Source organism: Drosophila mauritiana, chromosome 3R (assembly GCF_004382145.1).
Source record: "Drosophila mauritiana strain mau12 chromosome 3R, ASM438214v1, whole genome shotgun sequence".
In the NCBI taxonomy this organism is placed as follows: Eukaryota; Metazoa; Arthropoda; class Insecta; order Diptera; family Drosophilidae; genus Drosophila; species Drosophila mauritiana.
In genome coordinates, this window is record NC_046670.1 from 2764288 (window position 1) to 2791320 (window position 27033).

General features: G+C 48.0%; 9 protein-coding genes across 14 annotated transcripts; 3 read left to right on the forward strand and 6 right to left on the reverse strand.

Annotated features, from left to right (window-relative positions):
• Positions 1 to 418: 418 nt before the first annotated feature.
• LOC117143112 (eukaryotic translation initiation factor 2-alpha kinase) lies at positions 419 to 6260 on the reverse strand. Of its 2 annotated transcripts, none has more exons than XM_033307594.1 (4): positions 5732 to 6260; positions 3547 to 4282; positions 2323 to 3483; positions 419 to 2238 (listed from the first exon to the last, which is right to left on the reverse strand). In XM_033307594.1, exons 1-4 carry the CDS (start codon positions 5953 to 5955, stop codon positions 865 to 867), a joined length of 3495 nt encoding a protein of 1164 aa, XP_033163485.1. In that variant the 5' UTR covers positions 5956 to 6260; the 3' UTR covers positions 419 to 864. The 2 variants fall into 2 exon arrangements, with proteins under 2 accessions (XP_033163485.1, XP_033163486.1); XM_033307595.1 differs by lacking the exon at positions 5732 to 6260 and adding an exon at positions 5252 to 5615.
• An 884-nt stretch (positions 6261 to 7144) lies between these two features.
• On the reverse strand, positions 7145 to 8659 carry LOC117144935 (60S ribosomal protein L35a). Its single transcript, XM_033310387.1, has 5 exons — positions 8619 to 8659; positions 8530 to 8558; positions 7700 to 7928; positions 7322 to 7549; positions 7145 to 7252 (listed from the first exon to the last, which is right to left on the reverse strand). Exons 3-5 carry the CDS (start codon positions 7919 to 7921, stop codon positions 7229 to 7231), a joined length of 474 nt encoding a protein of 157 aa, XP_033166278.1. The 5' UTR covers positions 7922 to 7928; positions 8530 to 8558; positions 8619 to 8659; the 3' UTR covers positions 7145 to 7228.
• A 685-nt stretch (positions 8660 to 9344) lies between these two features.
• LOC117144381 (polymerase delta-interacting protein 2) lies at positions 9345 to 11100 on the forward strand. Of its 2 annotated transcripts, XM_033309515.1 has the most exons (4): positions 9347 to 9710; positions 9764 to 10184; positions 10244 to 10585; positions 10640 to 11100. In XM_033309515.1, exons 1-4 carry the CDS (start codon positions 9601 to 9603, stop codon positions 10991 to 10993), a joined length of 1227 nt encoding a protein of 408 aa, XP_033165406.1. In that variant the 5' UTR covers positions 9347 to 9600; the 3' UTR covers positions 10994 to 11100. The 2 variants fall into 2 exon arrangements, with proteins under 2 accessions (XP_033165405.1, XP_033165406.1); XM_033309514.1 differs by having other exon boundaries at positions 9345 to 10184.
• Positions 11020 to 12197, reverse strand: LOC117144383 (39S ribosomal protein L44, mitochondrial). The gene is made up of 2 exons (XM_033309516.1): positions 12066 to 12197; positions 11020 to 12013 (listed from the first exon to the last, which is right to left on the reverse strand). Exons 1-2 carry the CDS (start codon positions 12130 to 12132, stop codon positions 11115 to 11117), a joined length of 966 nt encoding a protein of 321 aa, XP_033165407.1. The 5' UTR covers positions 12133 to 12197; the 3' UTR covers positions 11020 to 11114.
• Positions 12198 to 12446: 249 nt separating this feature from the next.
• Positions 12447 to 14264, forward strand: LOC117143704 (SWI/SNF-related matrix-associated actin-dependent regulator of chromatin subfamily B member 1). The gene is made up of 2 exons (XM_033308500.1): positions 12447 to 12854; positions 13335 to 14264. Exons 1-2 carry the CDS (start codon positions 12583 to 12585, stop codon positions 14173 to 14175), a joined length of 1113 nt encoding a protein of 370 aa, XP_033164391.1. The 5' UTR covers positions 12447 to 12582; the 3' UTR covers positions 14176 to 14264.
• Positions 14265 to 14311: 47 nt separating this feature from the next.
• LOC117143703 (histone deacetylase 3) lies at positions 14312 to 15846 on the reverse strand. Its single transcript, XM_033308499.1, has 3 exons — positions 15666 to 15846; positions 15521 to 15609; positions 14312 to 15451 (listed from the first exon to the last, which is right to left on the reverse strand). Exons 1-3 carry the CDS (start codon positions 15821 to 15823, stop codon positions 14382 to 14384), a joined length of 1317 nt encoding a protein of 438 aa, XP_033164390.1. The 5' UTR covers positions 15824 to 15846; the 3' UTR covers positions 14312 to 14381.
• A 14-nt stretch (positions 15847 to 15860) lies between these two features.
• LOC117143706 lies at positions 15861 to 16125 on the reverse strand. Its single transcript, XM_033308503.1, has one exon. It carries the CDS (start codon positions 15987 to 15989, stop codon positions 15873 to 15875), a length of 117 nt encoding a protein of 38 aa, XP_033164394.1. The 5' UTR covers positions 15990 to 16125; the 3' UTR covers positions 15861 to 15872.
• A 284-nt stretch (positions 16126 to 16409) lies between these two features.
• LOC117142516 (biotin--protein ligase) lies at positions 16410 to 26860 on the forward strand. Of its 4 annotated transcripts, none has more exons than XM_033306554.1 (12): positions 16410 to 16925; positions 16987 to 17324; positions 17848 to 18004; positions 18083 to 19089; positions 19149 to 19297; positions 20450 to 20606; positions 20669 to 20872; positions 20938 to 21123; positions 21188 to 21337; positions 21401 to 21544; positions 25848 to 26179; positions 26250 to 26860. In XM_033306554.1, the coding sequence occupies exons 1-12, from the start codon at positions 16784 to 16786 to the stop codon at positions 26425 to 26427; spliced, it is 3144 nt and encodes a 1047-aa protein (XP_033162445.1). In that variant the 5' UTR covers positions 16410 to 16783; the 3' UTR covers positions 26428 to 26860. The 4 variants fall into 4 exon arrangements, with proteins under 4 accessions (XP_033162445.1, XP_033162446.1, XP_033162447.1 ...); XM_033306555.1 differs by having other exon boundaries at positions 16411 to 16925; positions 20468 to 20606; XM_033306556.1 differs by having other exon boundaries at positions 16411 to 16925; positions 17848 to 17860.
• On the reverse strand, positions 22086 to 25454 carry LOC117142518 (kinase suppressor of Ras 1). Its single transcript, XM_033306558.1, has one exon. The coding sequence runs from the start codon at positions 25184 to 25186 to the stop codon at positions 22271 to 22273; it is 2916 nt and encodes a 971-aa protein (XP_033162449.1). The 5' UTR covers positions 25187 to 25454; the 3' UTR covers positions 22086 to 22270.
• Positions 26861 to 27033: the final 173 nt, after the last annotated feature.

The window sequence follows — 27033 nt, forward strand, 5'->3', positions numbered from 1 at the left end:
GATTAAATCCTGGTTTACCATATATGTAGAAGCACCAAAACAAACTATTAGCCGTCATGCGAATGGAATGATTCCTTGATTTTTATTAAGTTGCCTATTTTCCTTAACAGTAAACTATTTTGGCTCTAACATTAATCCTTAAACCCAATGTAAAAAAATGTTTTTTCAACAACAGCTAACAAAAAAAATGACTGAAGAAATATTATTAACCATGAGTTTAATACCCTATGCAATTCCCATCAATCACACGTACGTGCACACGATTACTTAGTGACTTATAACATTTATGTAAGACATTTCAGCGCCTCAACCAATTTCATTACTACACACAACGCTTGCCGCATGCGGCGATTGCTTTAAGGCAAGCCAACAATTAGTCACAACCATTATCTCTATGGGCAATTAGAAAACATTTCCATTTCTATTTTTGACATTTTTATTTTAATCTTATCGCCTACGACTAAAAACAAACTCTCGCATTGGTTGGGCGGCTACATGGGTAGAAACAAACTAAGACAAACAATTTAGCATCGTAGGTCATCAACTTAGGCTAACGACTGTTTAGGAGTACATCATTATGTGTATGTATAATTCCTAACGTTAAGTCTTAAAAACAAAAGGACATTTTGTTGGTAATTTGCGACGCGCAAGAGTAAAAGTAAAAGTAATACAAAACTTATTGAATCTAATGTTGCCCGGTAATGAATCTGCGACTTTTACGGGTCGAGGTCAGCGAATGAGGCATAGCCAGGTGAGGAATAAGCGATGGCGATACGGATGACTTACAAGCGAAATGCTATAAGTGACTGAGTTTGGCGCTGACAGAATGGGTGTCCAAGCTCATGGCCCATGGTGTCTGATCTATCACTGATGCGGCTCACTGGAGCTGCTGAAGGTGCGGCTGCGACTCAGTCGCCTGGCCCGCTCCGCCAGCTCAGCCTGCTCGCTGCGTCCTTCCAAGAGGAGATGAGGTAGCTGCAGGATGTTGCGCAGCTGACTTTTCAGCTGCTTGGTCTGCGGGCGTTGCTCTGGCTGGGCGGATAACATTTGTTGGAGCAAGTCGTACTGCTGCGGGTAATTGACAGCGAAATCCTTGGGATACTGGCCGTCCCGGAGACTGCGCAGTGTCTTGATCCGCTCCATTTCAGTGCTGAAGTACACGTGCAGCTCGAAGAAGATCAGTCCCAGTGAATAGATGTCCACCTTGTAGTCGTAGTGCTGGCCCAAAAGCTGCTCCGGCGACATGTATAAGTGGGTGCCCACCTGCTGGGTGTGGCGGGCACAGGAGGGCAGCCCACTTTGGTCCCCACACTTGGCCACTAGGTTGGGGATATCGGCCATGTCAGTGACGAGGCCGAAGTCTCCAATCTTTATCTGTCCATCTTGCGAAAAGAATATGTTGCTTGGTTTCAGGTCCCGATGAATCAGACCCTTCAAATGTACATAGTCAACGGCATCAACGATCTGGTGAAAAATGTCACCAATGTGGGCAGCCCTAGCTTCCGACCGGTTGTCCCTTAGCCAGTCGCGCAGACTCTCCTTGCGGCATAGCTGCATCTGGATGTAGAGGTACACCTTGCTAGGCTTGGCCACCGTTCCGTTCAGAATTGTGGCACTGGAGGGCGTCTGATGGCTCCCGTTTTGGTTGTTATTGTGATTTTGGGCCAGTGCCAAGGTAAGGGGCTTCCTTCTAGCTTTATTATCGTCATCCGCATCATCACTTCCACTGCTCTTGGGACGCACAGATTCGATTTGAAACGAATTGGAGACCAGTTGGTGCTGTGAGTAGTTTATGTTCTTTAGGTCAAACGAGGCCGAATGGATGTCAATGGACACGGAGCTGCGATGGCGTTTCGCATGGTCTCCCTGCTGCTCTTCATCCTCTTCATCATCGTCGTCGGTATCATCCTCCTCCTCTGCGCGTAAAGCGGCTGACTGCGACTCGCTTCGGAATTCAATGAGCGAGTCCTCTTCCTCATCGTCGTCGTACTCCTCGCGTATGTTCCTGAGTGATGACTCGCCTGGTAGATGAAAGTCGTGACTACAAGCGGTGCTATTGGCTGCATCCGAAACCCAGGACAAGAGTTGCTGTTGTCGTTTCTCCTTCAACTGTTCCGCCAACGAAGGCATTGTACTATCGTCCGGCGTCTCTATCTGTATAGAGGTGGACAGTTCGTGGGCAAGCAGCTTGCGATCCTCTTCTTCCTGCCAACCAGTCGGCGGTGTCTCGGTCCAGGACTGGAAGTGTAACAATAACGAGTTTTATAATCAGATAATACTTTAAAACTTAATTTGAACTTTTAAATGGATAGAAGAACTTACATGGAAGTATCGCACGATGTTGTGGTGCTCACAACTGGCCAAAGTTCGAGCCTCGCGAAGGACTCGCTGTCTTGAAGATTCCTTATTGGGTAGCGTTATGCGCTTAATCGCGTACCGGTTCTCATCCAGCTTGTTCTTAGCTTCGAAGACCACTCCGAAACCTCCGCGACCAAGGCACTGCATCAACTCGAAGTCGGACTGAAAGCGGGAAGTGTAATGCTCGCCTGAATGAGTTGTGGACTCCGAAATGGTGCGCTGATTTGCTTGTCGAGGTGGGAAGCTAAAACGATTTCCAGGTCGTTGCATCGGCACCACTGGTCCAAGTAAAGCCTGTGTGGATGCTTCGGTGGCCTCGATGGCCGTTTGAACAGGCACATGACGTTCAATGACCAGATACTCTCGCTCCACGCGCTGGTTTCGTTGCCCCATGAAAATATTTAGGATCACGGCCGACGTAAATGCTATGACCACGATTTCCTTCCACCAGAACCACAACGACAATATCACAACCTTTACAGGCGCATCAATGTCGTCCAAACTGAAGCCCAAATCGTCGTTGATGCTATGGTTTCCAGTAGCTTCCGTTCCCTCAGATGTGGCATTGGTAGGCGATGTTGGAGCTGTGATTGCTGGAAGGTCAGTTGGATTATTCTGCGTACCGCACTCTTGCGGGCCGTTCAGATCGCCAGTGGTGTAGAAGTAAAACCCATTGCCATTGACAAACTCCGATGCATTCAATACGGACTGCGCTGCTACAGCGAAGTTTTGATCATCATAGGGCACCAATTCCCCTCCTTGTGCCCCAGCTCCCTCAGCAATCATTTCAGGGTCCTCTTGGTCTTTCCGGAAGATGACCAGCGAGTTGCTACTGGCGGCTATCGGCTTCCAGGGAATCCTGGGCATCAGACTGGTGTCGCCTGTAAGCTGCTGATAGACCTTGGTCTGGTCCATAATCTCCTGGCGTAGACGGATTGACTCCTGAATATACAACTGTTTATCGTACATGCCCAAGTAGATGGATGGCGGGCTTTGTGGCGCATTGGGCAGCTCCTTGTCATTTTCGTCCTGGTCCCAAAGCCACTGGGCCGAGCTAAACAAATCAATAGGCTTCAATTCGTCGTCAGCATTCGTATTCCAGGCACTCACAATTGGGTGATCAAACTGAAAAGGACACGAAAAGTACTTAGAAAAATTGTCTATAATTTTAAAGTCATCCCCACTTACCTTGTACTTCCACAGCATAGTCTGTGGCTCACTTTTGCTGAAGGCGCAGATAATTCCCTCGGGCACTACCACCTTTATATCCACATCCAAAACAGCCAGCTCCAGCTCATCGCGCGGCTGTAACTGGCACTCGGAAGGTCTCACCAGATCCAACTCATGCTGACCTACGCTAAAGTTCCAACGCTCCATTCCGGTCCGGGATTCCACGGCCCGAACCGTCTGTGTCTGGCGGCGAACAATAATAACGTCGTCAAGAAGGGGATCATGGCGCACTATATAGCCGGCATCGTCCCTTAACTGTTCTCCGTCCTCCAGCTGATCCTCCTCATCGGTCTCCCTAATGGTGTCGTCGATTGCAAGCCCTTCCTCGGTAGAGTTAACACATCCGTTTAGAGAACATTCATACAGCAGCTGGCCAGTGCGAACGGAAACGCCGTAGGAGCGTGTCTCCTTGCCTCCGGATATCACCAGATCATCGCTGAATTTGGCGCTCGAGCTGAGTAGATGCTCCGCCGTGATTGGAATGGGATCGATGGAGTCCCCGTCGAACTTGTAGATGCCGCCGCTCAAGGAGGGGATCATGCGTACGAACTGCCCATTGTTGGTCAGCTCCAATCGATGGATGCTGGACGAGATTAGTGGCCCCGGTCCGGTCGGCACACTCCAGCGCAGTTTTCCGGACTTGGCTATGTCCAGAGCGCTTAGTCGACCATCGAGCGTGGAAATGTATAGGAGTCTGTGGATAAAATAAATAACGCAATAACAAATTTGAATAGTTCTTAATCATATTTTATAAATAAAAAGGTAGAAGAACGCGAATATCGACTACCCTTTACTCGGTTAATAGGAGTCCATAATGGCGGAATTTGCCAAATTTGTAGTTTAGCTAAATAATACTGTGTCAGCGTAACAAGGATTTTGTAACTTGTGGAATTTAGACTGGGCGAGGTCAATATGTTTTAAAAAGCTGTTCTTGTTTAATATAAGAACACCGTATACCCTTTATGTAGGTAATATCCAATTATCATGGTCGAGCTTTAAATAAACAAACACAAGATTTTGAAGAAAAAACCAAAAACACAGCATACATAGATTTAAGTAATGATTTGATTTTTTTGTAATATTTTCTATTTGTGCAATGCAAGTAATGTAAGTGCCTTGGTTTAACTGATTAAAATATTTCAACTCAAAATATTAAATTCTAGAGAAAAATTTGGAAATATTCAAAAGAAAACGTCTGCTTGATAATCTCATTTGAAAAAGTTGCTTTGAGCTTGCAACCGATTTCGTCACCAGGTGCACGGTGCATGGGGCAAGAATAAAGGAAAGTAGGAAAAGGGGCACACTGGCAGGCCCAGCTGACAACGGGGAAAAAGAAAAGGGGGAGAAAAGGAAAAGGGGAAGACTCAGCTGTTTACGCGCCAAGAAGACAAGAACTCGAGGAACAACAAGTGTCAGTTGGCCCCTCTCCATTTCCCCTATCGCCATCTCTGTCCCGCCAACCGAGGAGCCGAAAATGGCGCCCTCGAAAAGGGGGGATAAAGCAAACGGGAGGAGAATTGTGAAATTCAGTGAAAAGCTTGCAAAAACGCAAAGGAAAGCAAAACAGTCGGAGAAACCAGTTCGGATTGGCACGCTTGCCAAACAACATATCTAGACGTCTGCCTCAAACAAAAATTCAGTTAAGATCTTGCAAATGACTCACCGCATGCTTGATAAGCGCGTCCACTGATTACGGGTTTTCATAGTTGGCCAAGGTGCAAACATGCGGGTTCATTTTATCAGATCGGTCCCAGACATCGAGTTGAACAGAAGCTCTCTGAATTCCACGTTTCAGACGGGATTAAGTACTTAAAGTTAAGGGGCCGACGCAAGTGGTAACAACTTGTCGGATTAGCCGAGAATTTCGAGCTATTTTCACTGGCCCTGGAATCGTACCACAGTTCTCTTCGAATTCCCCGTTTTAGCTGATTAAATAGGCACTTTTCGAGTAGTTTAACCAAATATTAACAACGTATTCTTCGCAATATTTGCCTAGGTGCTGTCTGCTCGTTTTCCCACTTGCACTGCGTTTTAGCGAATGTTCGAGAACATAAACATAACACACATAACGCACTCTTCTTCTTCTGCTTCAATCCATTCGATACCAGTGCATCCCTCTCGATACTTTGGATAGGGTACGTACCTTCTTGCAACGCGGCGCTCCTCCTGATCTACACAGTGCACGAGCCCGGGGGGACGGGGAGATCCGGCAGTCTGGAGCTCCGAATCAGTAGTTGGGTGCCCAGCTAGCACCTGGGCGGGACTAAAAGCCACCAATCCGGCCATGGTGAGCGCGACGATCTGCAGGAAGCCCCGGCTCCGGCGACGATGCCTCACGATGCCATCCAGGTCGTCCTGCATGCCCATCGTACGCGCATATAACGTAATCCTGGTCGATGGCGATCGGACGCGGGGAACGGTGCGGAAATGCAAGTCTCTAATTGGCTCGAACGGTGACGTGTTGACCTCACTTCGGGGGGTCGGTGGGTGGAACAGCGGCGGCAGTGGCTCCCGGCAAGGTCGGCGCACATCTCCGCATCACTCTCGATGGCTCCTGTAGCAATCAATCGCAACTCCACTATTTAAATCCACTAAAACTGGTCAGTTTATGTTTTTGTTCCGATTGGGCCGCAAAACGCGCGATTGCAGGTGTGACCGCGTTTTGACAGACTTAAAATAACAGTGATGACACCACAATACAGTTTATTTCGTCATTACTTAAAAGTACCAAAAAAATACCGCTTTCTCAGATGGGTACAGTGAGCACCACACGGTGGGAACAGTTTCACTAAAGTTTTACTACTTTAAACTTTTCCAGTAACTAATTTAAAACTATGTTTGATGTGCCATGTTTTGACAGAAACTTAAACTTAACCAACTTAAAAGTAATTGTTAAAATCAATAAAACGTATTATTTCCCTCAATTTCTTATTGAATTCTTTTGGAATCCGACGTATTTTAAAAATAAATTCTATTCGGCTATAATTCACCAACTGAAATTCAAACAGTACTTTAATTTAAATACGATCTACTTTCTAGAAGTATGTTTGGTGGTATATACATATGCCATAATATAAAAACGTTTATCACAATATTAATTCTTTTTAAAAAGCTTTTGATTACTATGAAACCATTTTCTTGATTTTTTTTATCAACAGAAATTTGAATTCATCTGATTATTCTTATATTTTCGAGCAGAAAGGCTTGAGGTGTATGGCGCCCCAAGTGTCCTTGCGAACAGATTCCTTAGTAATACAACACAGTATTCGTTCACTTTGGCATTGCAAAATATAGATTTTAGAGATTGAGAAACTAATTAAAACCTCATGGTCGAGATTGTTATGTCTGATCTAAAGGAACGACATTAGCCAAGAGTCTCGAAATCCATATTCAATTCGTACTCTAAAATGTTTCCATCGTCTTCATCTGCTACTTAAGATCATTAGAAATAGATTTTAATGCGAAGTGGATGGTCCCGCCAAAAGATAATTCGTTGCAGTAGGAAAGAACGTCAACTTTAAATCGGTATCTCGCCTTAATAAAAAGCCAAGTGGAGTTTTAATTAAATTTAAAGTGTTTCATTTAATGTAAAACGTATTTTTTACTCCTGCAGGTCAGTAATTCAAGTCGGGTTATTAACTTAAATCCTTGATGGGTACAGCATCTGCAAGAAGAAAGAAGGCATGTTAATACAACCCAACTGTCGGACGGAGAAGAAGGTGTTTGAACTAACGATGCGGATGCGGTGGCCCATGGCATGACCGGGCAGGTTCCTGTTGAAACGGGCACGCACAGCGCCGGTGTTGCCGTGGATGCGGGTGACCTTGCCCCAGACAGCGCGGACGCGGGTCTTGCGCTCGGGATGCTGTGGCACGCACTTCTTGGTCTCGGCCTTGTAGACATAGACGCAACGCTTGCCAACGTAGAAGGATCCGTGCTCCTTGCGGCGGGCGCCCTCAATCTGCAATGTAAAATGTTGGTTAATCAATTACTTTACTTAAATGTTTTCACATTGATTGAATGTCCAAGTCAATTTAACTGAGTACTCTATTAATTATTATTTCAAGAACTGTGTGAAGTCCGGACCCATCACATTGAAGTATAGACATACCTTGAGGATGGCCTGGTTCTCGTGCTGGTTCCTCAGACCACGCTTGTAGCCGGTGAAGACGGCCTTGGCGAAGAGGCGTCCGTGACGCTTGTACTTCTTGGCGGAAACCTTAGCCTCGGAGGCGGCGGGCTTCTCGGCCTTGGGCGCCTTGGCGGCCTTGGGAGCCTTCTGGGCCTTGGCGGCCTTGGGCGCAGCAGCGGACTTGGCTTGTGTGTCGGCCATGGCTTAGCTGTGGATGAGAAAAGATAATCGTTAGAGTCGTAGGCATCTATCATAGGTATTCGTTGGGGCTTGAGGGCTTCGATCAGTTCCATGCATTTGATTACACGAAAAGTACTTTCAACAATAAAGATATTAAGGAGCACAGCTCTGGGCAACAGTATCGGACACTGAAAACATAAAGCGGGGTCTAGCGAAAAGTGGAGGAAAGTCTGTACCCGACCGGCCTAAGGCAACATTTAATGTTAAAAAAACACTGATAACACGGATCACTTTATAATCTTCCACAAGAAGTTATTAAAATCACGTTTAAAGGGAACCAGAAAAGCGGAAGCCACAAATGAACGCTAGAATTTTGCAAGAACTTTTTTTTGCACTGTGCGAAGCATGGAACTTTTGGGCGGCATCGAGCTGCCATTGGGAATCTGGCAGTGCCAGTGGGGTAATCCTTTCATGGGTTGTCCCCAAGGAACCATTCAGTCACAAACAATCACAGATAAAGTTCGCCAGTTGATATTTGTGCACGTGGGCTGGCGTTTGCAGGTTAATCCACGATTATTTGCTGTTTTCCCGGTGTCCTGACTCCCATTTTGGTGTCTGCGGAAACCCACCTTGTTGTTCGATGAATGTATTAACACCGCTAAAAACAAAAACAGAATATTATTAAAGGAAAATATATAGAGAAAATTAATTTACTTACTTCGCCGGAAACGAAAGCGAAAAGAAGGAAATAGTGTGGCTGCCGCTAGACGCTACAAAAACGCGATATGTTAAGTGTAACAGCGTGCCGTTGCCCGAAAGTGTGCTGTTAGGGGCGAAATAAGAATCAGTTGAAAGGAAGACCCTTATTAAAAGTAAAATAGTTCTTTGTTAAAATTTTAATTTGTATTCTCAGTTAATACATACTCAAGATACGAAACATGGGTTAGTTTAAAACGGGCTGAAGAATCTATATGCTCTTCTTGCTTAAAACTATAAAAGGAAACAGTTTAGACTCATTTGTATGATTCTGTTCTAACATCCGACATTATGTATTTGATTATTATATATGTAAGTTTAAGTTTTCAATTATACCAAGCTTTTGCCAACTAACCAGATTTTAAAGCCTAAACAGATAAATAAAAGATAAAATTATCCTTTAAAATGGTAAATTTATTCCGCTGAATAGAAAAAACAATTAGCATAGCTCACACTATCTGTAGAGTAATATGGTATACATGATTCGTTGAAAAGTATTAAAAACACAGAAGAAATCATTTCCGATTCTATGTGTACATAATTGATCTTGGCTGTGATCCCTATAGCCTAGTACTAGTCTTTTAATCTCTTGTTTTATATTTAGATTCCAGTATTAAATATTTTTAAATTTAAATACAAATTCTGCAGATTTTTCCCTGAAATGTTATCGAAAATCGAATGTGGTTATCGGCGACTCGGCGCAATCGCGTAGTGTTTTTTTTCAGTGCCGAAAACAACATCAAAATTTTCATAACAATGTTGGGATTTTAGAGACAGCCACAAAATTTAGAAGCACATGTGCCCTGCTAGAGCGAACCGAACCTGAGAACCGATCGCCGAAAGAAGCTGCAGATTGTTGCATAAACCGCACGCGCAGCTACCGCTCCGAACTCCAAGAGGTGCTCCACGGGTCTCCGAGCTTTCCGAACTTTGGATGCGCCGCGATGAGCTTGCTGGTGCAAGTGTTCAAGTGGGACCAGCGATGTCGCATGCTCCACCGGGTGGACATCCTGCTGAGGCGTGGCGTCAAGAAGCAGGCGGTGTATCCGACCAAGTAAGTGGGGTCCTGAATCCTCCTGAAAATTGCATAACACGTCATTTGTACAGACTGGCTGAGGTGGGTCGCCTGGTGGAGGCCCGCGACGACAGGTACGAGACTGGCCAACTATTCCTGCACCGCATCTTCGGCTACCGCGGCGTTATACTTTTCCCCTGGACAGCCCGCGTCTACGACCGGGATCTGCATAATCCCGGCAAGATCAGCGCCACCACCACTGCGAGCGCCAATCCGACGCAGCAGAACCGTACCAAAGAGGCTACGCTCCGCGTGAAGGCCAACACCTCCGCTACCCCAACGGCTGCTCAGAGTGGCGATGCCCCCTCCTCGGCCGCCTTTGAGGCGAACGCGGCTGAAAGTACAGGCACCACTAACGTGGGTACCGCCTCCCAAGTGGATCCCAAAGAGGTCAAGGGCAAGGTGCAAACCTTTTATCAGGTGCTCATAGACACCCGCGACTGTCCGTACATTGTAAGATGGGTCTAGTTTTGCTTCATTCGTTTTCTAAGTTGGCATTTCGTGTCTTTCAGCGCGCCCAGACCGAGGCGGTCACCTTTCTGGGAAACCAGGACTCCAACCGCAGCTTGTACGCCATCCCCGGGCTGGACTACGTGGCCCACGAGGACATCATGCCTTATAGCTCCAGCGAGAAGAGTCCGCTGCAGCATGAGCTGTTCGACAAGTTCCTTACGCACGCTCCGGACGCGGACCCGCCATTTGTGGGCCAGGACACGCTGAAGGCGTGGCAGGAGAAGAACCATCCCTGGCTGGACATGAGCGATGTGCACAAGGAGACCACGGAGAACGTGCGCATTACCGTGATTCCCTTCTACATGGGTTGCCGCGAGACACCTGCTAGTTCGGTCTACTGGGTGCGTTAATAAGAAACCCCTCATTTAGCTTAACGTAATAAAGTATCTTTCCAGTGGCGCTACTGCATCCGGCTGGAGAACCTCGGCGAGCTGAGCGTGCAGCTGCGCGAGCGCCACTGGCGCATTTTCTCACTGTCCGGAACCCTCGAGACGGTGCGCGGAAGAGGAGTGGTGGGCCAGGAGCCCATTCTGAGCCCCCGGCTGCCCGCCTTCCAGTACAGCAGCCATGTGAGCCTGCAGGCGCCCAGCGGCCATATGTGGGGCACCTTCCGGCTGGAGCGCGAGGACGGATACTCCTTCGATTGCAAGATCCCGCCCTTCTCACTGGAGAGCAAGCCGGACGACCTGGGGACGTCCACACCGGCCACGCCCAGTGCCCACGATATGAAGCGCGACGATAGCGATTAAGAGGCAGTTGTTGACCCGTAGTTAAATGATTTTAAAACGCAATCTTTTCTGACAATGCATGCGTACATGTGTTTAGTGCAAATTACAATAATCAACAAGGACGCAGAGCCCGTTTTGTTTCTCAGCCAAGTCGCACGGTCTTTGGTTCCAGCTGAATCGCAAAGTCAAAGGGTCTCCGGTTGTCGCGGGTGTCAAAGATGCTCTGCAGAGCATCTAGTGCCGCAGTCTCTGTGGCTGTTTTCACATCTTCGCCGAATCCCTTGCCCAGCAGCTGCCGGTTGGCGTAGATGCCTACTTGGTAGGCGGCTAGCACAGTGTTCTTTCCGCAGTCTCCAAGCAGGCGGGGCTCCGCTTCACCCAGCTTTCGCTCCTGGCAGATCTTCTCCAGCAGCTGTATTGGTTCCTGGGGAGTCCACACATCCAATAGGTCCTTTTGATTCAGCTGCGTGCAGATGAAATCGCGTACGAAAATGAAAGCCCTCTCGATTCCACTGGAACTAGCCAGGGCGCCAATAACTGCGTGTAAGGATTTGGCCAGACTTTCGGCCGAGGGCGGGTATTCCGTGGACTGTATCAGATCCTTTGTGCCCAGGTGAGACGAGACGTGAGCAAGCGTTTCGGTGCTAAGTAGAAAACTGGCGATCGCCTGGAGTCCTTCATTAGGGACCTTCGGTAGCTGGTGCTGCAGGAAGGCCTCAACGTAGGCACGGGCAATGTGCTGGCCCTTCTCGACCAGATCGCTATTGTGAGGCATGTGGAGGTCAGACTCCTCAATGCCTAGCTGCCGACGACGATCCTCCTCCCGCTCAGCAAACGATTTCTCTGTAAAGGCACGCTGCAGCTCCGACAGTTCAAAGGATTCGCCCAAACGCTTGCCGAAGGCAAAGAGCTCCGAGCGCTGGTTCCACTCCACGAACCCAGCGCGCCGCTCTGGCTTCTGTGGTCCTAGTTTCTTCTGCCGGTGGGCGAGCTCACGTAACGTTGGCGAAACCCATCGCTTGATGTGGCGCCTCGTTTGTACTGCCCAAAATGACGATTACTGACTGGCATTAAGTGAGTCCGGATTACTCACCAGTCGGGGAGCCCTCCAAGAGCTTGGCACGAGCCAGGAGACCTACGGCACTGCGTAAAAATGACATTTTTGAAGCGATCTTAAAAATAATTAACGAATATGTTTTCGCGCATGTGAACTAGTGTTGCACGGTTTTTGTGGCAGTGATGGCAATCTAGCCGTAAATATATATTCAGAAATTATTTATATTAATAAAATTTGATTCATGTATATTTAATCATAAATGTATCATTTAAAAGATGAACTTCTGAATATGTTTCTTTATTTTTAATTTAATCGAGTAATTATAATGTTAAACAATTTCAGCTTTTTTTCTTAACGGTTTGTAGATAGGAGGTGTCAGCACTAAATTGCGTTGGTGGCACCCGCCCGTTTTCCAACACTCCCTCGATAGACGCCATGTATGTACATGCCTGTGTTTGTGTATACGCGATGAAAATTTAAGTCGCCGCATATTAACAAGGAATCCCGCCGAGAAACCGCGCATTGAGAGACCACAGAAGAAAATATACCCATCATGGCCCTGCAGACGTACGGGGACAAGCCGGTGGCCTTCCAGTTGGAGGAGGGCGGCGAGTACTACTACGTGGGCTCCGAAGTGGGCAACTACATGCGTCACTTCAGAGGCATTCTCTACAAGAAGTACCCGGGAATGACCCGCATCGTCCTGTCCAATGAGGAGCGCAAGCGGCTGGCTGAGTCCGGCCTCAGCTCCCACATCCTAGCCAGCTCCGTCTCGCTGCTCCGCGCCGTGGAGGTGGACGATATCATGGCCGGCAACGATGAAAAGTAAGTGGGCGTCTTACCTAAGTATTGTCCCCAGAATAGTAACTGACCATATAAACCCTAACCCTATAAATACCAATTAACTTCCTTGATATCTACTTACTACTTCAACTTCCTACTACTCTACTACCCAATGGTTTCAAGTAATCCTTTCATCCTTTCCTTTAAGACATGTGTACATTTGGCCGAATATTCTTTTTTTTAGTAACATTGTTAATGCCTACTTAGATATAAACCACATATCATACTGAAGTGAAGACGTATACAAACATACATATTTATGTAGGTTCACATTGCCCAATTATTTTGAAAAAATATGGAAAAATGTCATAGTGACATTCGGGCAAGTTTTCACAGTAGTCCGTATGATTGACAACAATTTTCAATTGATTGTCAAAAAGTTGGGTAATTTTTGCCTGCCTGCAGGGCCAATCAGGTAATTTTCTATCAGTTGATTTAACTAACCATGAATCTCCGTCCCAGGTATCGTGCCGTCTCCGTGAACACTTCCGATACGCCAGTGCCGCGGGAGAGCAAGTCCAAGAAGCAGCCACAGTATGTGCCCACGATGCCGAACTCCAGTCACCTGGACGCAGTGCCACAGGCCACGCCAATCAACCGAAACCGAGTGCACACGAAGAAGGTTCGTACATTCCCGATGTGTTTCGACGACACGGATCCCACGGCCAGCCTGGAGAATGCGGCGCAGAAGGAGTGCCTGGTGCCCATTCGACTGGACATGGAGCTTGAGGGTCAAAAGCTGCGCGACACCTTTACGTGGAACAAGAACGAGAGCATGATTACTCCGGAGCAGTTTGCCGAGGTGCTGTGCGACGACCTGGACCTCAATCCCCTGCCCTTTGTGCCGGCTATTGCACAGGCCATCCGACAGCAGATCGAGGCCTTTCCCAACGATCCCCCCATCCTCGAGGAGACCTGCGACCAGCGGGTAATTGTCAAGCTGAACATTCACGTGGGCAACACCTCGCTCGTCGACCAGGTCGAGTGGGACATGTCCGAGAAGAACAACAACCCCGAGGAGTTTGCCATTAAACTCTGTGCGGAACTGGGATTGGGAGGAGAGTTTGTCACGGCGATTGCCTACAGCATTAGGGGTCAGCTATCGTGGCACTGTCGAACGTACGCCTTCAGCGAGGCTCCTCTATCAACGATTGATGTGCCCTTCCGGAATCCCAGCGACGCTGACGCGTGGGCGCCATTCCTAGAGACGCTTACCGACGCCGAAATGGAGAAGAAAATCCGCGACCAGGACCGCAACACGCGCAGAATGCGACGTCTGGCCAATACCACAACTGGTTGGTGATCCTCCGCCGATCCAGCAATATGTCACTAATGTAATCCTATTAAGTACCATTATGCATCCCAAATAAATGTGTGTCTGTCGATTTTAAATCCTATTCTCTTCTACGCGCTACTCCCAAAAAAGTAGTTGCCAACGATGTTACAAAATAAGCTGCTACTCTTTACTGCTTACGCTAAACTCGAATCCTTATTCTACATTATCCAATACTAACTTTCTGCCGAATCGGGCTTGTCTTGGTCCTGATCGCCGTCGTAGAACTCGTTCTTGGCATCGACCAGCTTGTCCTCATCGGCCACGGACACTCGCACGTCGGGATCACTCGCCTCCTCCCGGTTGTTGCGCAGCTCCTCCAAGTCCACATCAGGCGGGGTCTGCACCATTTGGACGCTGGGCGAGTGCTGGCACATCTTAAGGTTTTCGTACACATGCTTAACGATGAGTTCCAGATACTGCTTTGAGTTCGCATTATCTTGGCGTGAGTTAATCTCTGGATGGAGTGTAAAGTCGGGGGCGAAGAAGTCGTAATACTCGGTGGCGGGGAGGTCATTTTCAATGTCTTGGTCCACCAGCAGCGAGGTCTCGTGCGTCCAGCAGCGGGCCACGTTCCGTAAGGTGTAGCCACCGCCTCCGACCACCAATGTGGGTACGTTCAGTTCCTTCACAAATTTGACACACTCACCATGTCCCTTGGTGCTCAGGGAGAAGCAACCCAGCCGATCTCCAGCCAGAGAATCCGCACCACACTGCAAAACGATAGCCGTGGGCCGGTAGAAGTCCATAATGGCCGAAATGATGGGTTTGAACACCTGGAAATAGCTCTGGTCATCAATGCCCTCCTTTAGCGGCACATTAACGCTGTAGTATCGTCCCGATTCGGCGCCTATCTCGTACATGTCTCCCGTGCCGGGAAAGAAGTAGTTTCCGTATTTGTGGAACGAAGCCGTCATCACTCGGTCCGTAAGGTAGAACGCCTCCTGCACCCCGTCGCCGTGGTGCACATCGATGTCGATGTAGAGCACCCGAGGATGGTACTTTAGCAGCTCCAGAATGCCGATGACGATGTCATTCACGTAGCAGAATCCGCTTGCCTCGAACTTCTTGGCGTGATGCAGTCCGCCCGACCAGTTTATGCATATGTCGCTGTGGTTGTGGTTCAACTTCTGAGCTCCCTCCAGCGAGGCACCCGTGTACATTGCACAGAAGTCGAAGAGGCCATCGAACACGGGACAGTCCTCGCCTACGCTGAAGTGAGCCAGATACTTCGTATAGGCCACGGCTTAGAAACATAAAATTATCCGATTATTCTAAATGTTATTCCGATTGGGCGTCTTCCTCTTCTACTCACAATTGCACTGAATGTTTTGTGGAGTCACCTGCTGTAAGTAGGCGATGTACTCGTCGCTGTGGAAGCGGAGCATGTCCTGCGCACTGGCCCTGCAAAGGATTACGGATTAGTATAATTTACGCGACACACCTCTCCGCCAACTCACTTGTACGGCCTGTAGATCTTCATTTTCTTGTGCAGTCCGTAGTTCATCACCAGGCTGTGCGTGACCGCCAGGCGCTGCGGCTTCATCGGATGCCCGGCTCCATAGTGGAAGTTGCCCACGTCCGCGTTGTAGAAGTACGACACCCTCCGGTCCGTCATCGCGCCAACTTCTCAATGGGAGCGGTTCCTGCAGGGACGCCTTAGTCCCCTAGTTGTAGACCAAATCCTCGCCGGGCAGCAGGTACGTCTTCGCATACAGGACTATTAGCAGAACGGCCACGATGAAAAGGAGTCGCCGGGTTGTGTCGTATTCGCCCAACAGCATGCCGCCCCGTGGTCACTGGACCCCCTGAAAAAAACCGTTTGGGTACCTTTGTTTAATCGTGGGAAATCAATTTGCAAAGTTATTGCCAATTGAAGACAACTTAAAGCGGCGTGCGCCGATAGTGTACTAAAGATGGACATAGCTAGTGATGTGCACACGGGCGAGTAAAGCGCACAGTCACGTCACGAGAGCATCCCTATTGCGTTGTCCCCACAACTAGTTGAGTCTCCCATCTAATTTGTTCTGCTCAATTCACAATAAGTCAGTCGCACTGTGGTTTTATTTTGGCTTGGTCGATGTAAATATACCTTTAAGTTTAATTTTAAATCGTAATGTATTAAATGAAAGATATACAAGAACTTACGCTTGCCAAAAAAAAACCCGCCAGATGCGACCGAAAGCCGCCGGGCCGGCAGCACTGTCCAGTTAGTTTATCATTTATTTTGATTTTCTAATTCGACTCTGCTCGCACTAATTTTCGTGGAAGAGAATATTGGAATATTGGAATACGCGCGTATTGGAGTATTGGAATTGGAGAATGCAGTAATCAACAATAAAAGACAGTGGGCAAGGGAGTGCAGAAAGTGTGTCAACTGGCTGAAAACGGCGAACCAGGAAGCGCTCCTTTGGGCCTTAGCAACCGATAAATCCGCCAGCCGAGCGAAATCGAAGCAAATTACGAAACCGCCATTGATTTTGGTTCCAATCAAGATGTAACTTGTGCCCCGGCTTCTGAATTAGTCCCCGAAAAACTTTGAGTCCCCGGAGGAAGCAGTACCCACCAGAAATCTGCGATGTTGACCCTGTATTACGTGAGTGCCACCGTCCTGCAGTCCTGGCGCATTCAGAAGGCCTGCTCCAAGATCGCCGAGCACCTCGCGCAGCCCTCGAGCATCGCCTTCTATGCCCTCCAAGCGGGCAGCGATGACGGATTCGGTAAGTGGCGGCGACATTGGAAGACGGTCAAGCTTATATAGAGTGCCTGCTTCCTCCCCAGATCCCGCCCTGGCCAGCTCGGAACTGTGCGGCAACCGGAACGCGGCCAAGGTCACGGACATCCTGTGGCTGCACGCCAACCAGCGGGGCTGCTGCCTGCGTCCGCTGCAAACGCTACACATCACGCCTTGGATCAGCTTCCCGCCGGCGCCCAGTCTGCTGCCCTTCTCCTATGCCGCCGACACTCTAACGCCGGCGTCCACGCCCACGGAGGCGGACGTCCCGCGCCAGCAACGGGTCTCGCTCTCTGCGCAAGGGGAGGAGCGGATGCAGCTGCTCCTTGAGGCCGACATAGAGCCACTACAGCGGCCCAGCTCCGAGGACACATCAGCAGTACGGGTAAGTTAACCCAGCCGAAATCAATAACTAAAAACCAATCAGGCTTAAGAGAATTCAATTTATAAATAAATGTTTAATTGCCACAGTTCGGAGTCCACAGAATACATATTTAAACATTAATATTTTGATATATCGCTATTGATTCATATACCCGTATTTGCAACAGAATAGTTTAATGACTTTGGGATCTACGCGTGGCTTTTTAATGCACTTTTAACTATGCGCATAGTTTGTAGTTCACTAATAAAGTAAAGTATCTTAAGAATGCTACCGTAATTAAAGTTAGCCCACTTTGTATCATCATAAAGAGAACAGATAGTGTTCTTTACATTTCAACTTAGGGGCAATCAAGCTTCGGGTGACGCCGTAATGCGGACGGTGGTGCGTGTGGTAATCTTATTAAGATGTACATGGTTGAATCGATAGAGCGCTGGCGTCATACATACTTATATACGACTGCTAACTAGAGGTATCCTTTCGTGTGTCCTTTCTTCTGCTTGCATGTCGGCGGCCCATGAATCAGCTGGAAGATTACGGTAAGCTTATTGCTTGGAAAATAGACTCCCACCTGGCGGTGCTCATCGAGACAGATGTCGAGCACTTCACGCAACTTTTGATAACGACTTTCTTGCGAAATAACTTATGCATTAACGATCAGCTGCCACTTTTGCGGATTGAGTGTAAGCTGCACCTGAAATCGTTCTATGAATTTGACTTAATCTTAAAAAGCCCACTGATCTCTTGTTTCTCCCTCCCAGCGGTGCAACGGGAAGGAGATCCGCAGCCCTTTGAGCTGCTGGCCAAGCATCTGAAGCGGCAATCCCGCATAAGCGTCGGTCTGGACAAGGAGGGATGGAGGAAGCACATGGAGGACTTGCGTGCCGTAGGTGTGCTGGCACACCAGGCCACCGAGTTCGAGTACCAGAGGAATCGCTCTGAGGGAAGAACGAAATCGGATCCCACCACACACGATCATCGCCCGACTTCGGAGCCCGTGGCCAAGGCTGTGGCCGTGGTGGAGCCCACCAACAAGGCATCTCTGTCTCCGGCAAGGACGACAGAAGCTTCGCTCAAGGTTGAGGCCAAGGGAACGCCAACAAAAGCCTCTCCGACTAAAAGCGATGCCAAACCCCCCACTCCTGCCAAGAGCGAGGGCAAGCCAACCACAAGCAAAGAGGACTCCAAGTTAACGCCAACCAAGGCTGAATCCAAGCCAAGCGAACTAGAGAAGCTAGCGGCCGCCCAGGCGGCGCAGCAGCAGAAGATAGAGGCAGTCCAGGTCTCTCCCGTCAAGGCTGCTTCCTTAGCTAAACCACCTATGCTAAGTCAACTGGATGAGCCTGATAAGGCATCAGATCAGCCAACGAAGCCTAGGAAATCCTTTGAGGCTGTCAAGCCCTTAAATTCTCCTCCGCCATCCAGAGCTGCTCCCTCGCGCCCTGTGTTGCAACGCAACAAGGATAGCCTGCAGGACGCCAAACCCCTGAATGTTTTGGTCTACTCGGACAGCGCCAGTGCGCGGGAATCCACATTGGCCACTCTGCAGCAGCTGCTGGAGCGCAATGTGTACACGATCTATCCTCTGATGCCCCAGCAAGCGGCTCAAAAATACTGGACGGAACAGACTGCGTTGCTGGTCGTCTGCGGATCGGTGGCACCCGGAATCGGGCAGATATTGGTGGACTACTTTCTGCAGGGCGGCAAGGTGCTAAGCCTGTGCTCGGATATACTGCACTTTGTACTCCCCAACTATCGCACAGCGGAGGTAGGACTCTATTCTGTGGAAAGTTTCCCCAAAATGCACCAACATCCACTGTTCCACAGGTTCGAGAGCACGAACTGGTTCAGTTCTCCTATGACAAGTGGCAGCGGGTTAAGATGATGCACCACATCTTTTGCTACCAGCCGTCGCCGGTGAAGAAGCACTTCTCCACTGACAGCGAGGAGTCCACCAAGTCGCACTCCCGCAAACCGTAAGTAGCTGTTGCTGCTCCCATCCAGACTGCCAGTGACCATAACACAATGCTAACCTTGCCGATCTTCTTAATAGTGCCAATAACAAATAGCCCATTAATTGAGTATCAGTGTACTTGAAACCGAAATGTTGCATGTTTTATACACCAGAAAGCCCTATTCAAGTCGCTTTTTGCACAGCCGTCGGGTAAATTTTAGTGAAGGGGCCAAATTATAACACGCTACTTTTTATACCCTTGCAGAAAGGCTACTTACTGCGTGGCAGTAAAGGAGACACATGCGACCATATAACGTATATAGTCTCTTGGTCATTTTTACCAGGCAAGTCCGTCTGTCCGTCCGTCCAGCCATCCAGTTTTAAGGATTCTAGCCTTTCAGTTTTAAACAGCAAACAGCTGCATGAAAAGAATTCCTCCTGAAATGTGAAAGTTGAAGAGAGACAAATCTGTCCACTATTTCTTATAGCTTCCATAGGAATAATCGAAAAATAAATGAAGTCATGCACTAGTTTATTTTAATATATAATTCAAGTTTTAGTTTGTACAAATTATTATTATATGTACTTTCTGCAAGGGTATATGAGCTTGGGCCTGTCGAAACCAACTTTCCGTCTTGTTTTATTTACATTATTTTGTTTTCTGAATGGGGCTTGTTAGCCAAATAAAATGAATTAATCCTAATTAATTGCTCTTATACTAAACCGTTTCTAACCAATTCCAATTCTCATTTTATTTCTCAAATGTTTCATGCAAAAATTGGTCTCGTTTACTCTAAATATGGCTTCATTTCTATTTGATTCGGTGTGCACTGTAATCCATCTATCTAAACTCCGTTTTTAATCCGCCTAACTAACTAAACTATCTATGTTTTCTGTAAGCTCTTCTTAAATCTTTTTTTTAACGATTGAATGTGTCATTCATGTTAAATGATTTCTACGTAATTGTTTAATTGTGTTATAAACATTTGGCATTCCAAACCTTTTCACCATCCTACTACGTTTACCTTCTTAATCCTTAAATTACTGCGTGTGCTTCTATATGTGTGTGCTATCACTATTATAATCCTACCTACCATTAACCAAAATAACAACAAATCAAAAACAAACAAAATCGAAAAACAAAACACAAATCAAACCACGAAACGCTGCTCAGAGCTCTAGTATGTCCAAGGTCCATGGAACTGAAGGATCTGGCCGGTCACAGCCACCATTTGGATGTCCAGGTGCTGGGAACCGAGGAAACCTGGAATACGCCCAGCTTGATGTTGGCCAAAAGTCTGCAGAGCGGCGGAAAGGCCGTCTTCTCCCAAGTAAGTGTTTGCACTTGCTAAAATAAATATAATTACTAAATTAATTCCCTTGGAAAAAACAGGTTCACTTGGAAATGAACCCCAGCGAATTTGAATCGGATGAGACTAAGTACTCCATTCTGAAGCAAAACGAGCGAACTCGCCTCGAGATATTTGCGGACCTCCTGGGAAAGTACCTGGATGTGCAGGTCCGTGGAGGAGAGGGTGTCGACCAGCCGCAGCCTGGAGTGGTCTACAAGCACGCGTATTTCCTAGGTCGGCACGAGGTGAGTTCGTCCTTCAACTTGTTTTTCCATCAGAATTCTATCTTCTAGTTCTTTTCGTTGTTTAGGCCAAGTTTGAGCTTCTGGAGAAGCTGCGTCTACGCTGCAGCGGATCCGACAACGTGATAGCAACGCCGCACCTGACGATGAAGTTCTGCGGCAAGGACGATAAGCCTCCAGTGGCCAACAACAATGTCCTGCCCATACTCATACATTCCTGTCCGGAGGACTTCTCCACCGTGGATTACTTCGATGTGAGCGCATTGTAAATCTAATCAATTGAAGAATTCACCCTAACGAAGTTCTCTTATTTTAAAGACTCTTAAAACGGAACACATCGGACGGCTGGTCATCTATGCACCGGTGGTAAGCAGCTCCATGCATCTCATAAACAACCTGGAGCTCATCCACGGACTGGCTGTGCTGCCCGTGCAACAGACGTCCGGAGTGGGTCGTAGAAATAATCAAGTAAGTACTGTAGGAGCCTCCAGATTTAAGTTCTTGTTGAAATCATCGCTTTGTGCTTTCCAGTGGCTTAGTCCGCCGGGCTGTGCCATGTTCTCGCTGCAGCTGCACCTGACCATGGACAGTGCTTTGGGCTCTCGGCTGCCTCTCTTGCAGCACCTAGTTGGAACGGCGATTGTCAATTCGCTCCGCAGTCATGAACAGTACGGGGTGAGTCAGGACTGTAAAGTTGTACCATTAAGTTGTATCTTAAGTTGAGCGGATTTCTTCGATTATCCGCCTGTGATTAATCAAGTCCGATGAGACGGACCTCAGATCTGTAAAACTGCCCAGAAAGCGCACACCCTGATTGTTTTTTAGGTTTGATAAGTTTATTTGACATTTTGTTTCGATTTCGCATTTAAAGTCCATTTACTATATACACTTGACCATACATAATTCACAATATATATTTTAGTCCGTCATATACATTGCTGCTGTATATACATGTACATATATGTATATTATATAGAGGTTCACTTACACATAATTAACAATTTAGAAATTGCTCACCTGATTAACGTTTACATTTATGTTTGCCACAGTGCTTGTTTGTTTGTTTGTATATGTATGTCTATGCCTTCTCAGTTTGCCTCTGCTCTTAAACATTTAAGCGTTTTGTCTTTTTCGAGTTAACATTTGATTTGCCTTTGTTTCGTTTGCTAACAACTGCAACTGGAGTGCTCCCGATACATGCTTACACATATGTATGTAGTTTTTAAAATCGATTGCTATAATTTGGTAGTTACGTTTAGGTATTTACAATCTGCGCTCGGCTCGATCGAACTTCGCCTTGGGAGAGAGTTTGTGAAGAGTGGAAGAGGGCACAAAGCGAGCTAGCTTAGTTGGTAGATCGAAATTGTACTAGACAGTGACACTGACCAGGCTGCAGGTCCCTCAGAACACGGACTCGGCGGAACGGGAGAGGTTGACGGGGTGGGAGGGACTCCGCGCCAGACGCTTCTTGGGAAGATGCTCCAGCAGGGAGAGCAGGCGTGCGAACTGCGGCCGGTGCTCCTTCTCGTACGTCCAGCACAGCATCAGCAAGTCCTTGACATCCCGTCCAGACTGCAGATTGGCCAGCGACTGCTTCATCCCACGGCCAACCTGCCAGATGATCGATTCCGCCGGCTGATCCTTGAATGTGAACTCGCCGCAGATTAGCTCGTACCAAACGGTGCCGAAAGAGTAGACATCGGAGTACGGGGTGAACTCCAGACACTCTCCACGCGGCTTCTCCGGCTGCAATGCTCGGATTAGCTCCGGCGCCAGGTAGCACAACCAGTTGTGGGGCACTCCTAGGCCCATATCACAGTAGAGCAGCTTGGTGGAGCTGAACAGCCCAAAGTCCGTGATAATCACCTTGCCGTTCTCGATGAAGATGTTCTTGGTGCGCAGATCCTTGTGGATGATCTCCCTCGCGTGCAGGTAGCCCATGCCCTGGGCGATCTGCTGGGCAATGAGGAGAGTCCGGTTCATGGCAAACTTCTCCCGACGCTGGTGAATATACGTATACAAGGTGTTGCCCTTGCACAATGAAGTCACAATGGCCAAATAAGGTGGGTTCATGCAGGCTCCCATGAACAGCACCAGGTTCTCGTGTCGAGTGTTCTTGAAGTTGGCTACCTCGCTGCGAAACGTCTCCAGCATGTGTTCGTCTTGCAGATAGTCCTCATTGAGCAGCTTGACCGCCACATCGCCGTGCCACAGGGCTCGATGCACGGTGCCGAAGCGTCCCTGTCCTATCCGCTCGAGCAGAAGCAGATCACCATACGGGATGTCCCATTCCTTGAGTGAGATCGAGTTCTGGCGCCATTGTCCCGAGTCTCCGTCTTCCGTTGAATCCACCCGAACGGGTGTCCGGTCCGAGTCCGTGCTGGCACTTCCAGACAAGGAGACTGTCTTGTCGCTGTCATTTGACTTGTGGGTGTCCGTGTACTCGCTGGTAAACGGCGTCCTCTTATCCACACCGGCCGTACTCAATTTGCGCGGAAAGAAACTGCTGGTGCTGGTGGTGGTTGTGCTGTTGACCAGACTGCCCGTCAAGGTGGCCGCACTAGAAGCGTTTGAAGTTTGGCTACCGATGAGCGAGCTCATGTGCCCGTTGGAGCTGCTCACCAGACTATCAAGTCCTCCATTGGCTGTTACAGGCGCCGTGGGGAATTGCTCTGCCACTGGTTCATTGGAGATGAGCGATACACCACCGCTTCCGCCGCTGCTCGTCACCGTCACGTTGGGAAAGTTGAATTGACTCGGCTGGTGCTTGCCAAGCGAAGGCGTAGGTAACAGATTGGCGCTGGAGCTGCTGCCCGCCTGATCCAGCTCGCGCTCCCTTTGCTGGAACAGTGCCGGGCTGCTGGGTGTGGAACTAGTGCAGCTGGAACTCGGCGAACTGCTATCGCCGTGTTGCTGATGCAAGGGCTTACCCAGGGTGCTCTTCTTCACCAAAGGGGATCCTTTCGTCGCGCCGTGCACATGCGGCAGACTGGCGTATCCTCCCTGCTCCTTTATGTGCCGAAACTCGTCCACATATTCTCGTGGAAGTCCGCAGGAGGGCGGCACGTGCGGGGCGCATGACTTGTGGCAGATGTATTTGCAGTCGGTGCACTTCATCCAGCGATGGAAAACCTGCTTCTGGCAGAGTGTGCAGGTGGCCATGAAGCCCAGGGCCTTGGTGAAACGATGCTTGATGGCATGACCCATGCCCACGTGACCCACGCCCGGGGAGCAGGGCACCATAAGCACGTTTGAGGAACTTCCTCCGGAGCTGGCATTAGTATTTGCGTCCACAAAGATGTCCGAACTGGTGGAGCTGTGGCTATCGGGGCTGGGATCAGTGGGCAAACGGTTGCGGGCTAATTGCTCCCCGTCCACTTGCACATGGCTCTGGCTCTGACTCAGCAAGGTCTGGTGCTTTCTTGCTGGCGGCGGGGTACCACGACTCCTCTGCGGTGTTCCGTTAAGGCTGCTGCTCAGCCCACTGGAAGGCGTGAAGGGCGAATTGGGTGGCGAGGGCGTGAGGGTTAAAGTCAGCTGGGAACCCTGTGTGCTGTTCAGCTCTTCCGTCGCTGAGGGCGATTGACGGCCACTTTTGGAGCTGGTGGAGTTGGCCAGAGCGGAGTTCTTTCCCTTGACACCATGCTGGCGATGATGGGTTCTCGGAGAGGCGGTTGAATTGTGACCCAGTCCAATGTTTCCCACACTGCCGCGGTGAATGTGGATGGGCCTGTCCCAGGAGTCCCAGTGCCACTGCTCTGGATCGTTGTTGCTGGCCGCAGTGCCGCTCTCCAGCGACTCCATGCACTTCCTTAAGTTCTGCATGGCCCTGGTCAGACGTCGCAGTTCCTCCTCCTCTCGCTGGCTAGGGCTGTCAGCCAGGAGCTGACGGATCTCCTCGTCGCTGAGACGCAGGCTTTGCTCCAGAGTGGTCAGGCGAGCAAGGCAGGCTGTAAGAGTCCCCTGGCTAAGGCCCACTACGCGCAGCCATTGCTTCAGTTCGTTGCCCGTTGCGTGGGGCACAAGTCCGTTGGCCGGGATGCGCTCGTTTAGCCGCATCTTCGCCAGCAGCAGCTCGGAGAAGTATCGCACCAGCTTCGACTCCAGGCAACGAATCTCCTGTTGCGTCAGCGTGGAGCTGATCGCGCACTGCGTTCGCAAGCCTTCCAGATGGTTGGCCGAGAGATCAATCATGTCCTGAATGATAACCAGGTTGCTGTCCACGGACAGCGAACCGGAGATGGGATCGTTGGCATTGGTGGAGCCGGTGTCTGGAGCCGATGCGGGGGCGTTGTTGTTGCTGCTCATCCTGCTCATTCGCGGCGGAGTGGAGCCCGATTGATTTTTTCAGACGCCCTCTCGGGGACTCGACGATTCGATGGGACCAGTGGCTGGGACTCCGCCCCGCATTGTGGCCCTCGCCAAGCGACCTTGACGTTCGGTGCTCCGGCTTTCGCGCACGCTTACGCCCGCAACTCGAGACGGCTCAGGCAATGCGAAAAAGCGATAATTTGTACAATTTCCTCGGCTGTTGTTGAAATTTCTCTACACCCAAGTAGCGCATCGAGAGAAGTGTGACCGTACCCGGGAGGACTCCTTCGCACGGCACACCAAAATGTACTAAAAGCACTTATCCGAAGAACTGTGTTAGGGGCACTCCACAGTATTAAAAAAAAACAGAACGTAAAGTACGATTCTTCCTATGTTTTAATTATATTATGCCTTCGAGTGTATATAGCATATATATTTCGATTCGATTCGTGAAATTGATCCAGATATTATTTCCACATTTTTAATTTATTAATATTTATATTTTATTATTTGGAAATGGAAATTAGGTAGATATTATTTTAATATTTTAATTTTATAACTCAAAATAAGATTTTTTTAAATTTAATATTTGATTTTCCTATTTATATTTTATGGTAATATTACTAAGAACGGCAAGTTTTACTTAATTTCTTCATATTACCTTCAGGTGCTGGATATTTCCATCAAGTGGCCGAATGACATATATGCAAATGGAAATCAGAAAATTGGGGGCCTCGTCATTAATACCACACTTCAGGGATCCCAGGCGATCGTCAATATCGGAAGTGGAATTAATTTGAACAATTCAAGACCAACAGTTTGCATCAATGACTTGATAAGAGAATATAATGCCCGTGTCCCGAACAACAAGTTACCTATACTTAAGTACGAGCTACTTATTGCCATGATATTCAATGAAATCGAAAGACTTTTGGGAGAAGTACAAAACGGAGACTTTGATAGTTTTTATGCCTTATACTATTCGCTCTGGTTACACAGGTAAATAGAACATTTTTAAAATACATTTAATTTGCATATTACAACATTTTTATTTTTGTTTTTTGTACAGCGGGCAATCTGTTAAGATTTGCCTACAAAACGATCAGGAAAAAGAAGCAGAAATTGTGGGAATTGATGACTTTGGATTTTTGAAGGTGAAATTACCAACTGGCACTATGGAAATTGTGCAGCCCGATGGAAACAGCTTTGACATGTTGAAGGGATTGATTATACCCAAGTACCAATAGTGAAATGAAGCAGATGTGAAAACTCATATTATTCCCCGAATCCTCTAGTTTAATTGGCCCTTTAGCAACTTGTACTTTTTAGGCACATTTAGGTCAATTTATAACTACGTAAAAACGTGTATCCTTATTAATATTTACAAGGCGCTTCTTAAGTGGCTTTACGAAATTTACTCTTGCTTGAATTGCGGAGAACTTTAGAACTAATATGGATTCCACTAAATTAAATACTGCCAAAGAGAATTATATGTTAAAGGAAGTCTCCAAATATTTATAATAACAGGTACATATGTTTGTTCCCTATATCCCAGTGTTTGGAAATTACTTCGTAAGATAATCGTGTTCGTTGCCATTGTTATCGCCATCGTTTCCTCTGCATATGGGTGTTTTTGAAATTTGAATTTAATAAATACGTATTCCATCATTGCGGACCTTATACCACTGAGTTTAACTGCAGAACGGGTCTTATCTTAAATTTGAACTGGATTTTTTCATTAAATTACTCGTAAACCTTTTTCTAGAAAGAATTTTTTTTTTAATTTTTACTGAACTGAAATGTTTTAAGAGCTCGACAGTGTAGTTTCCTATAAAATTGTCAACACTGGTGAT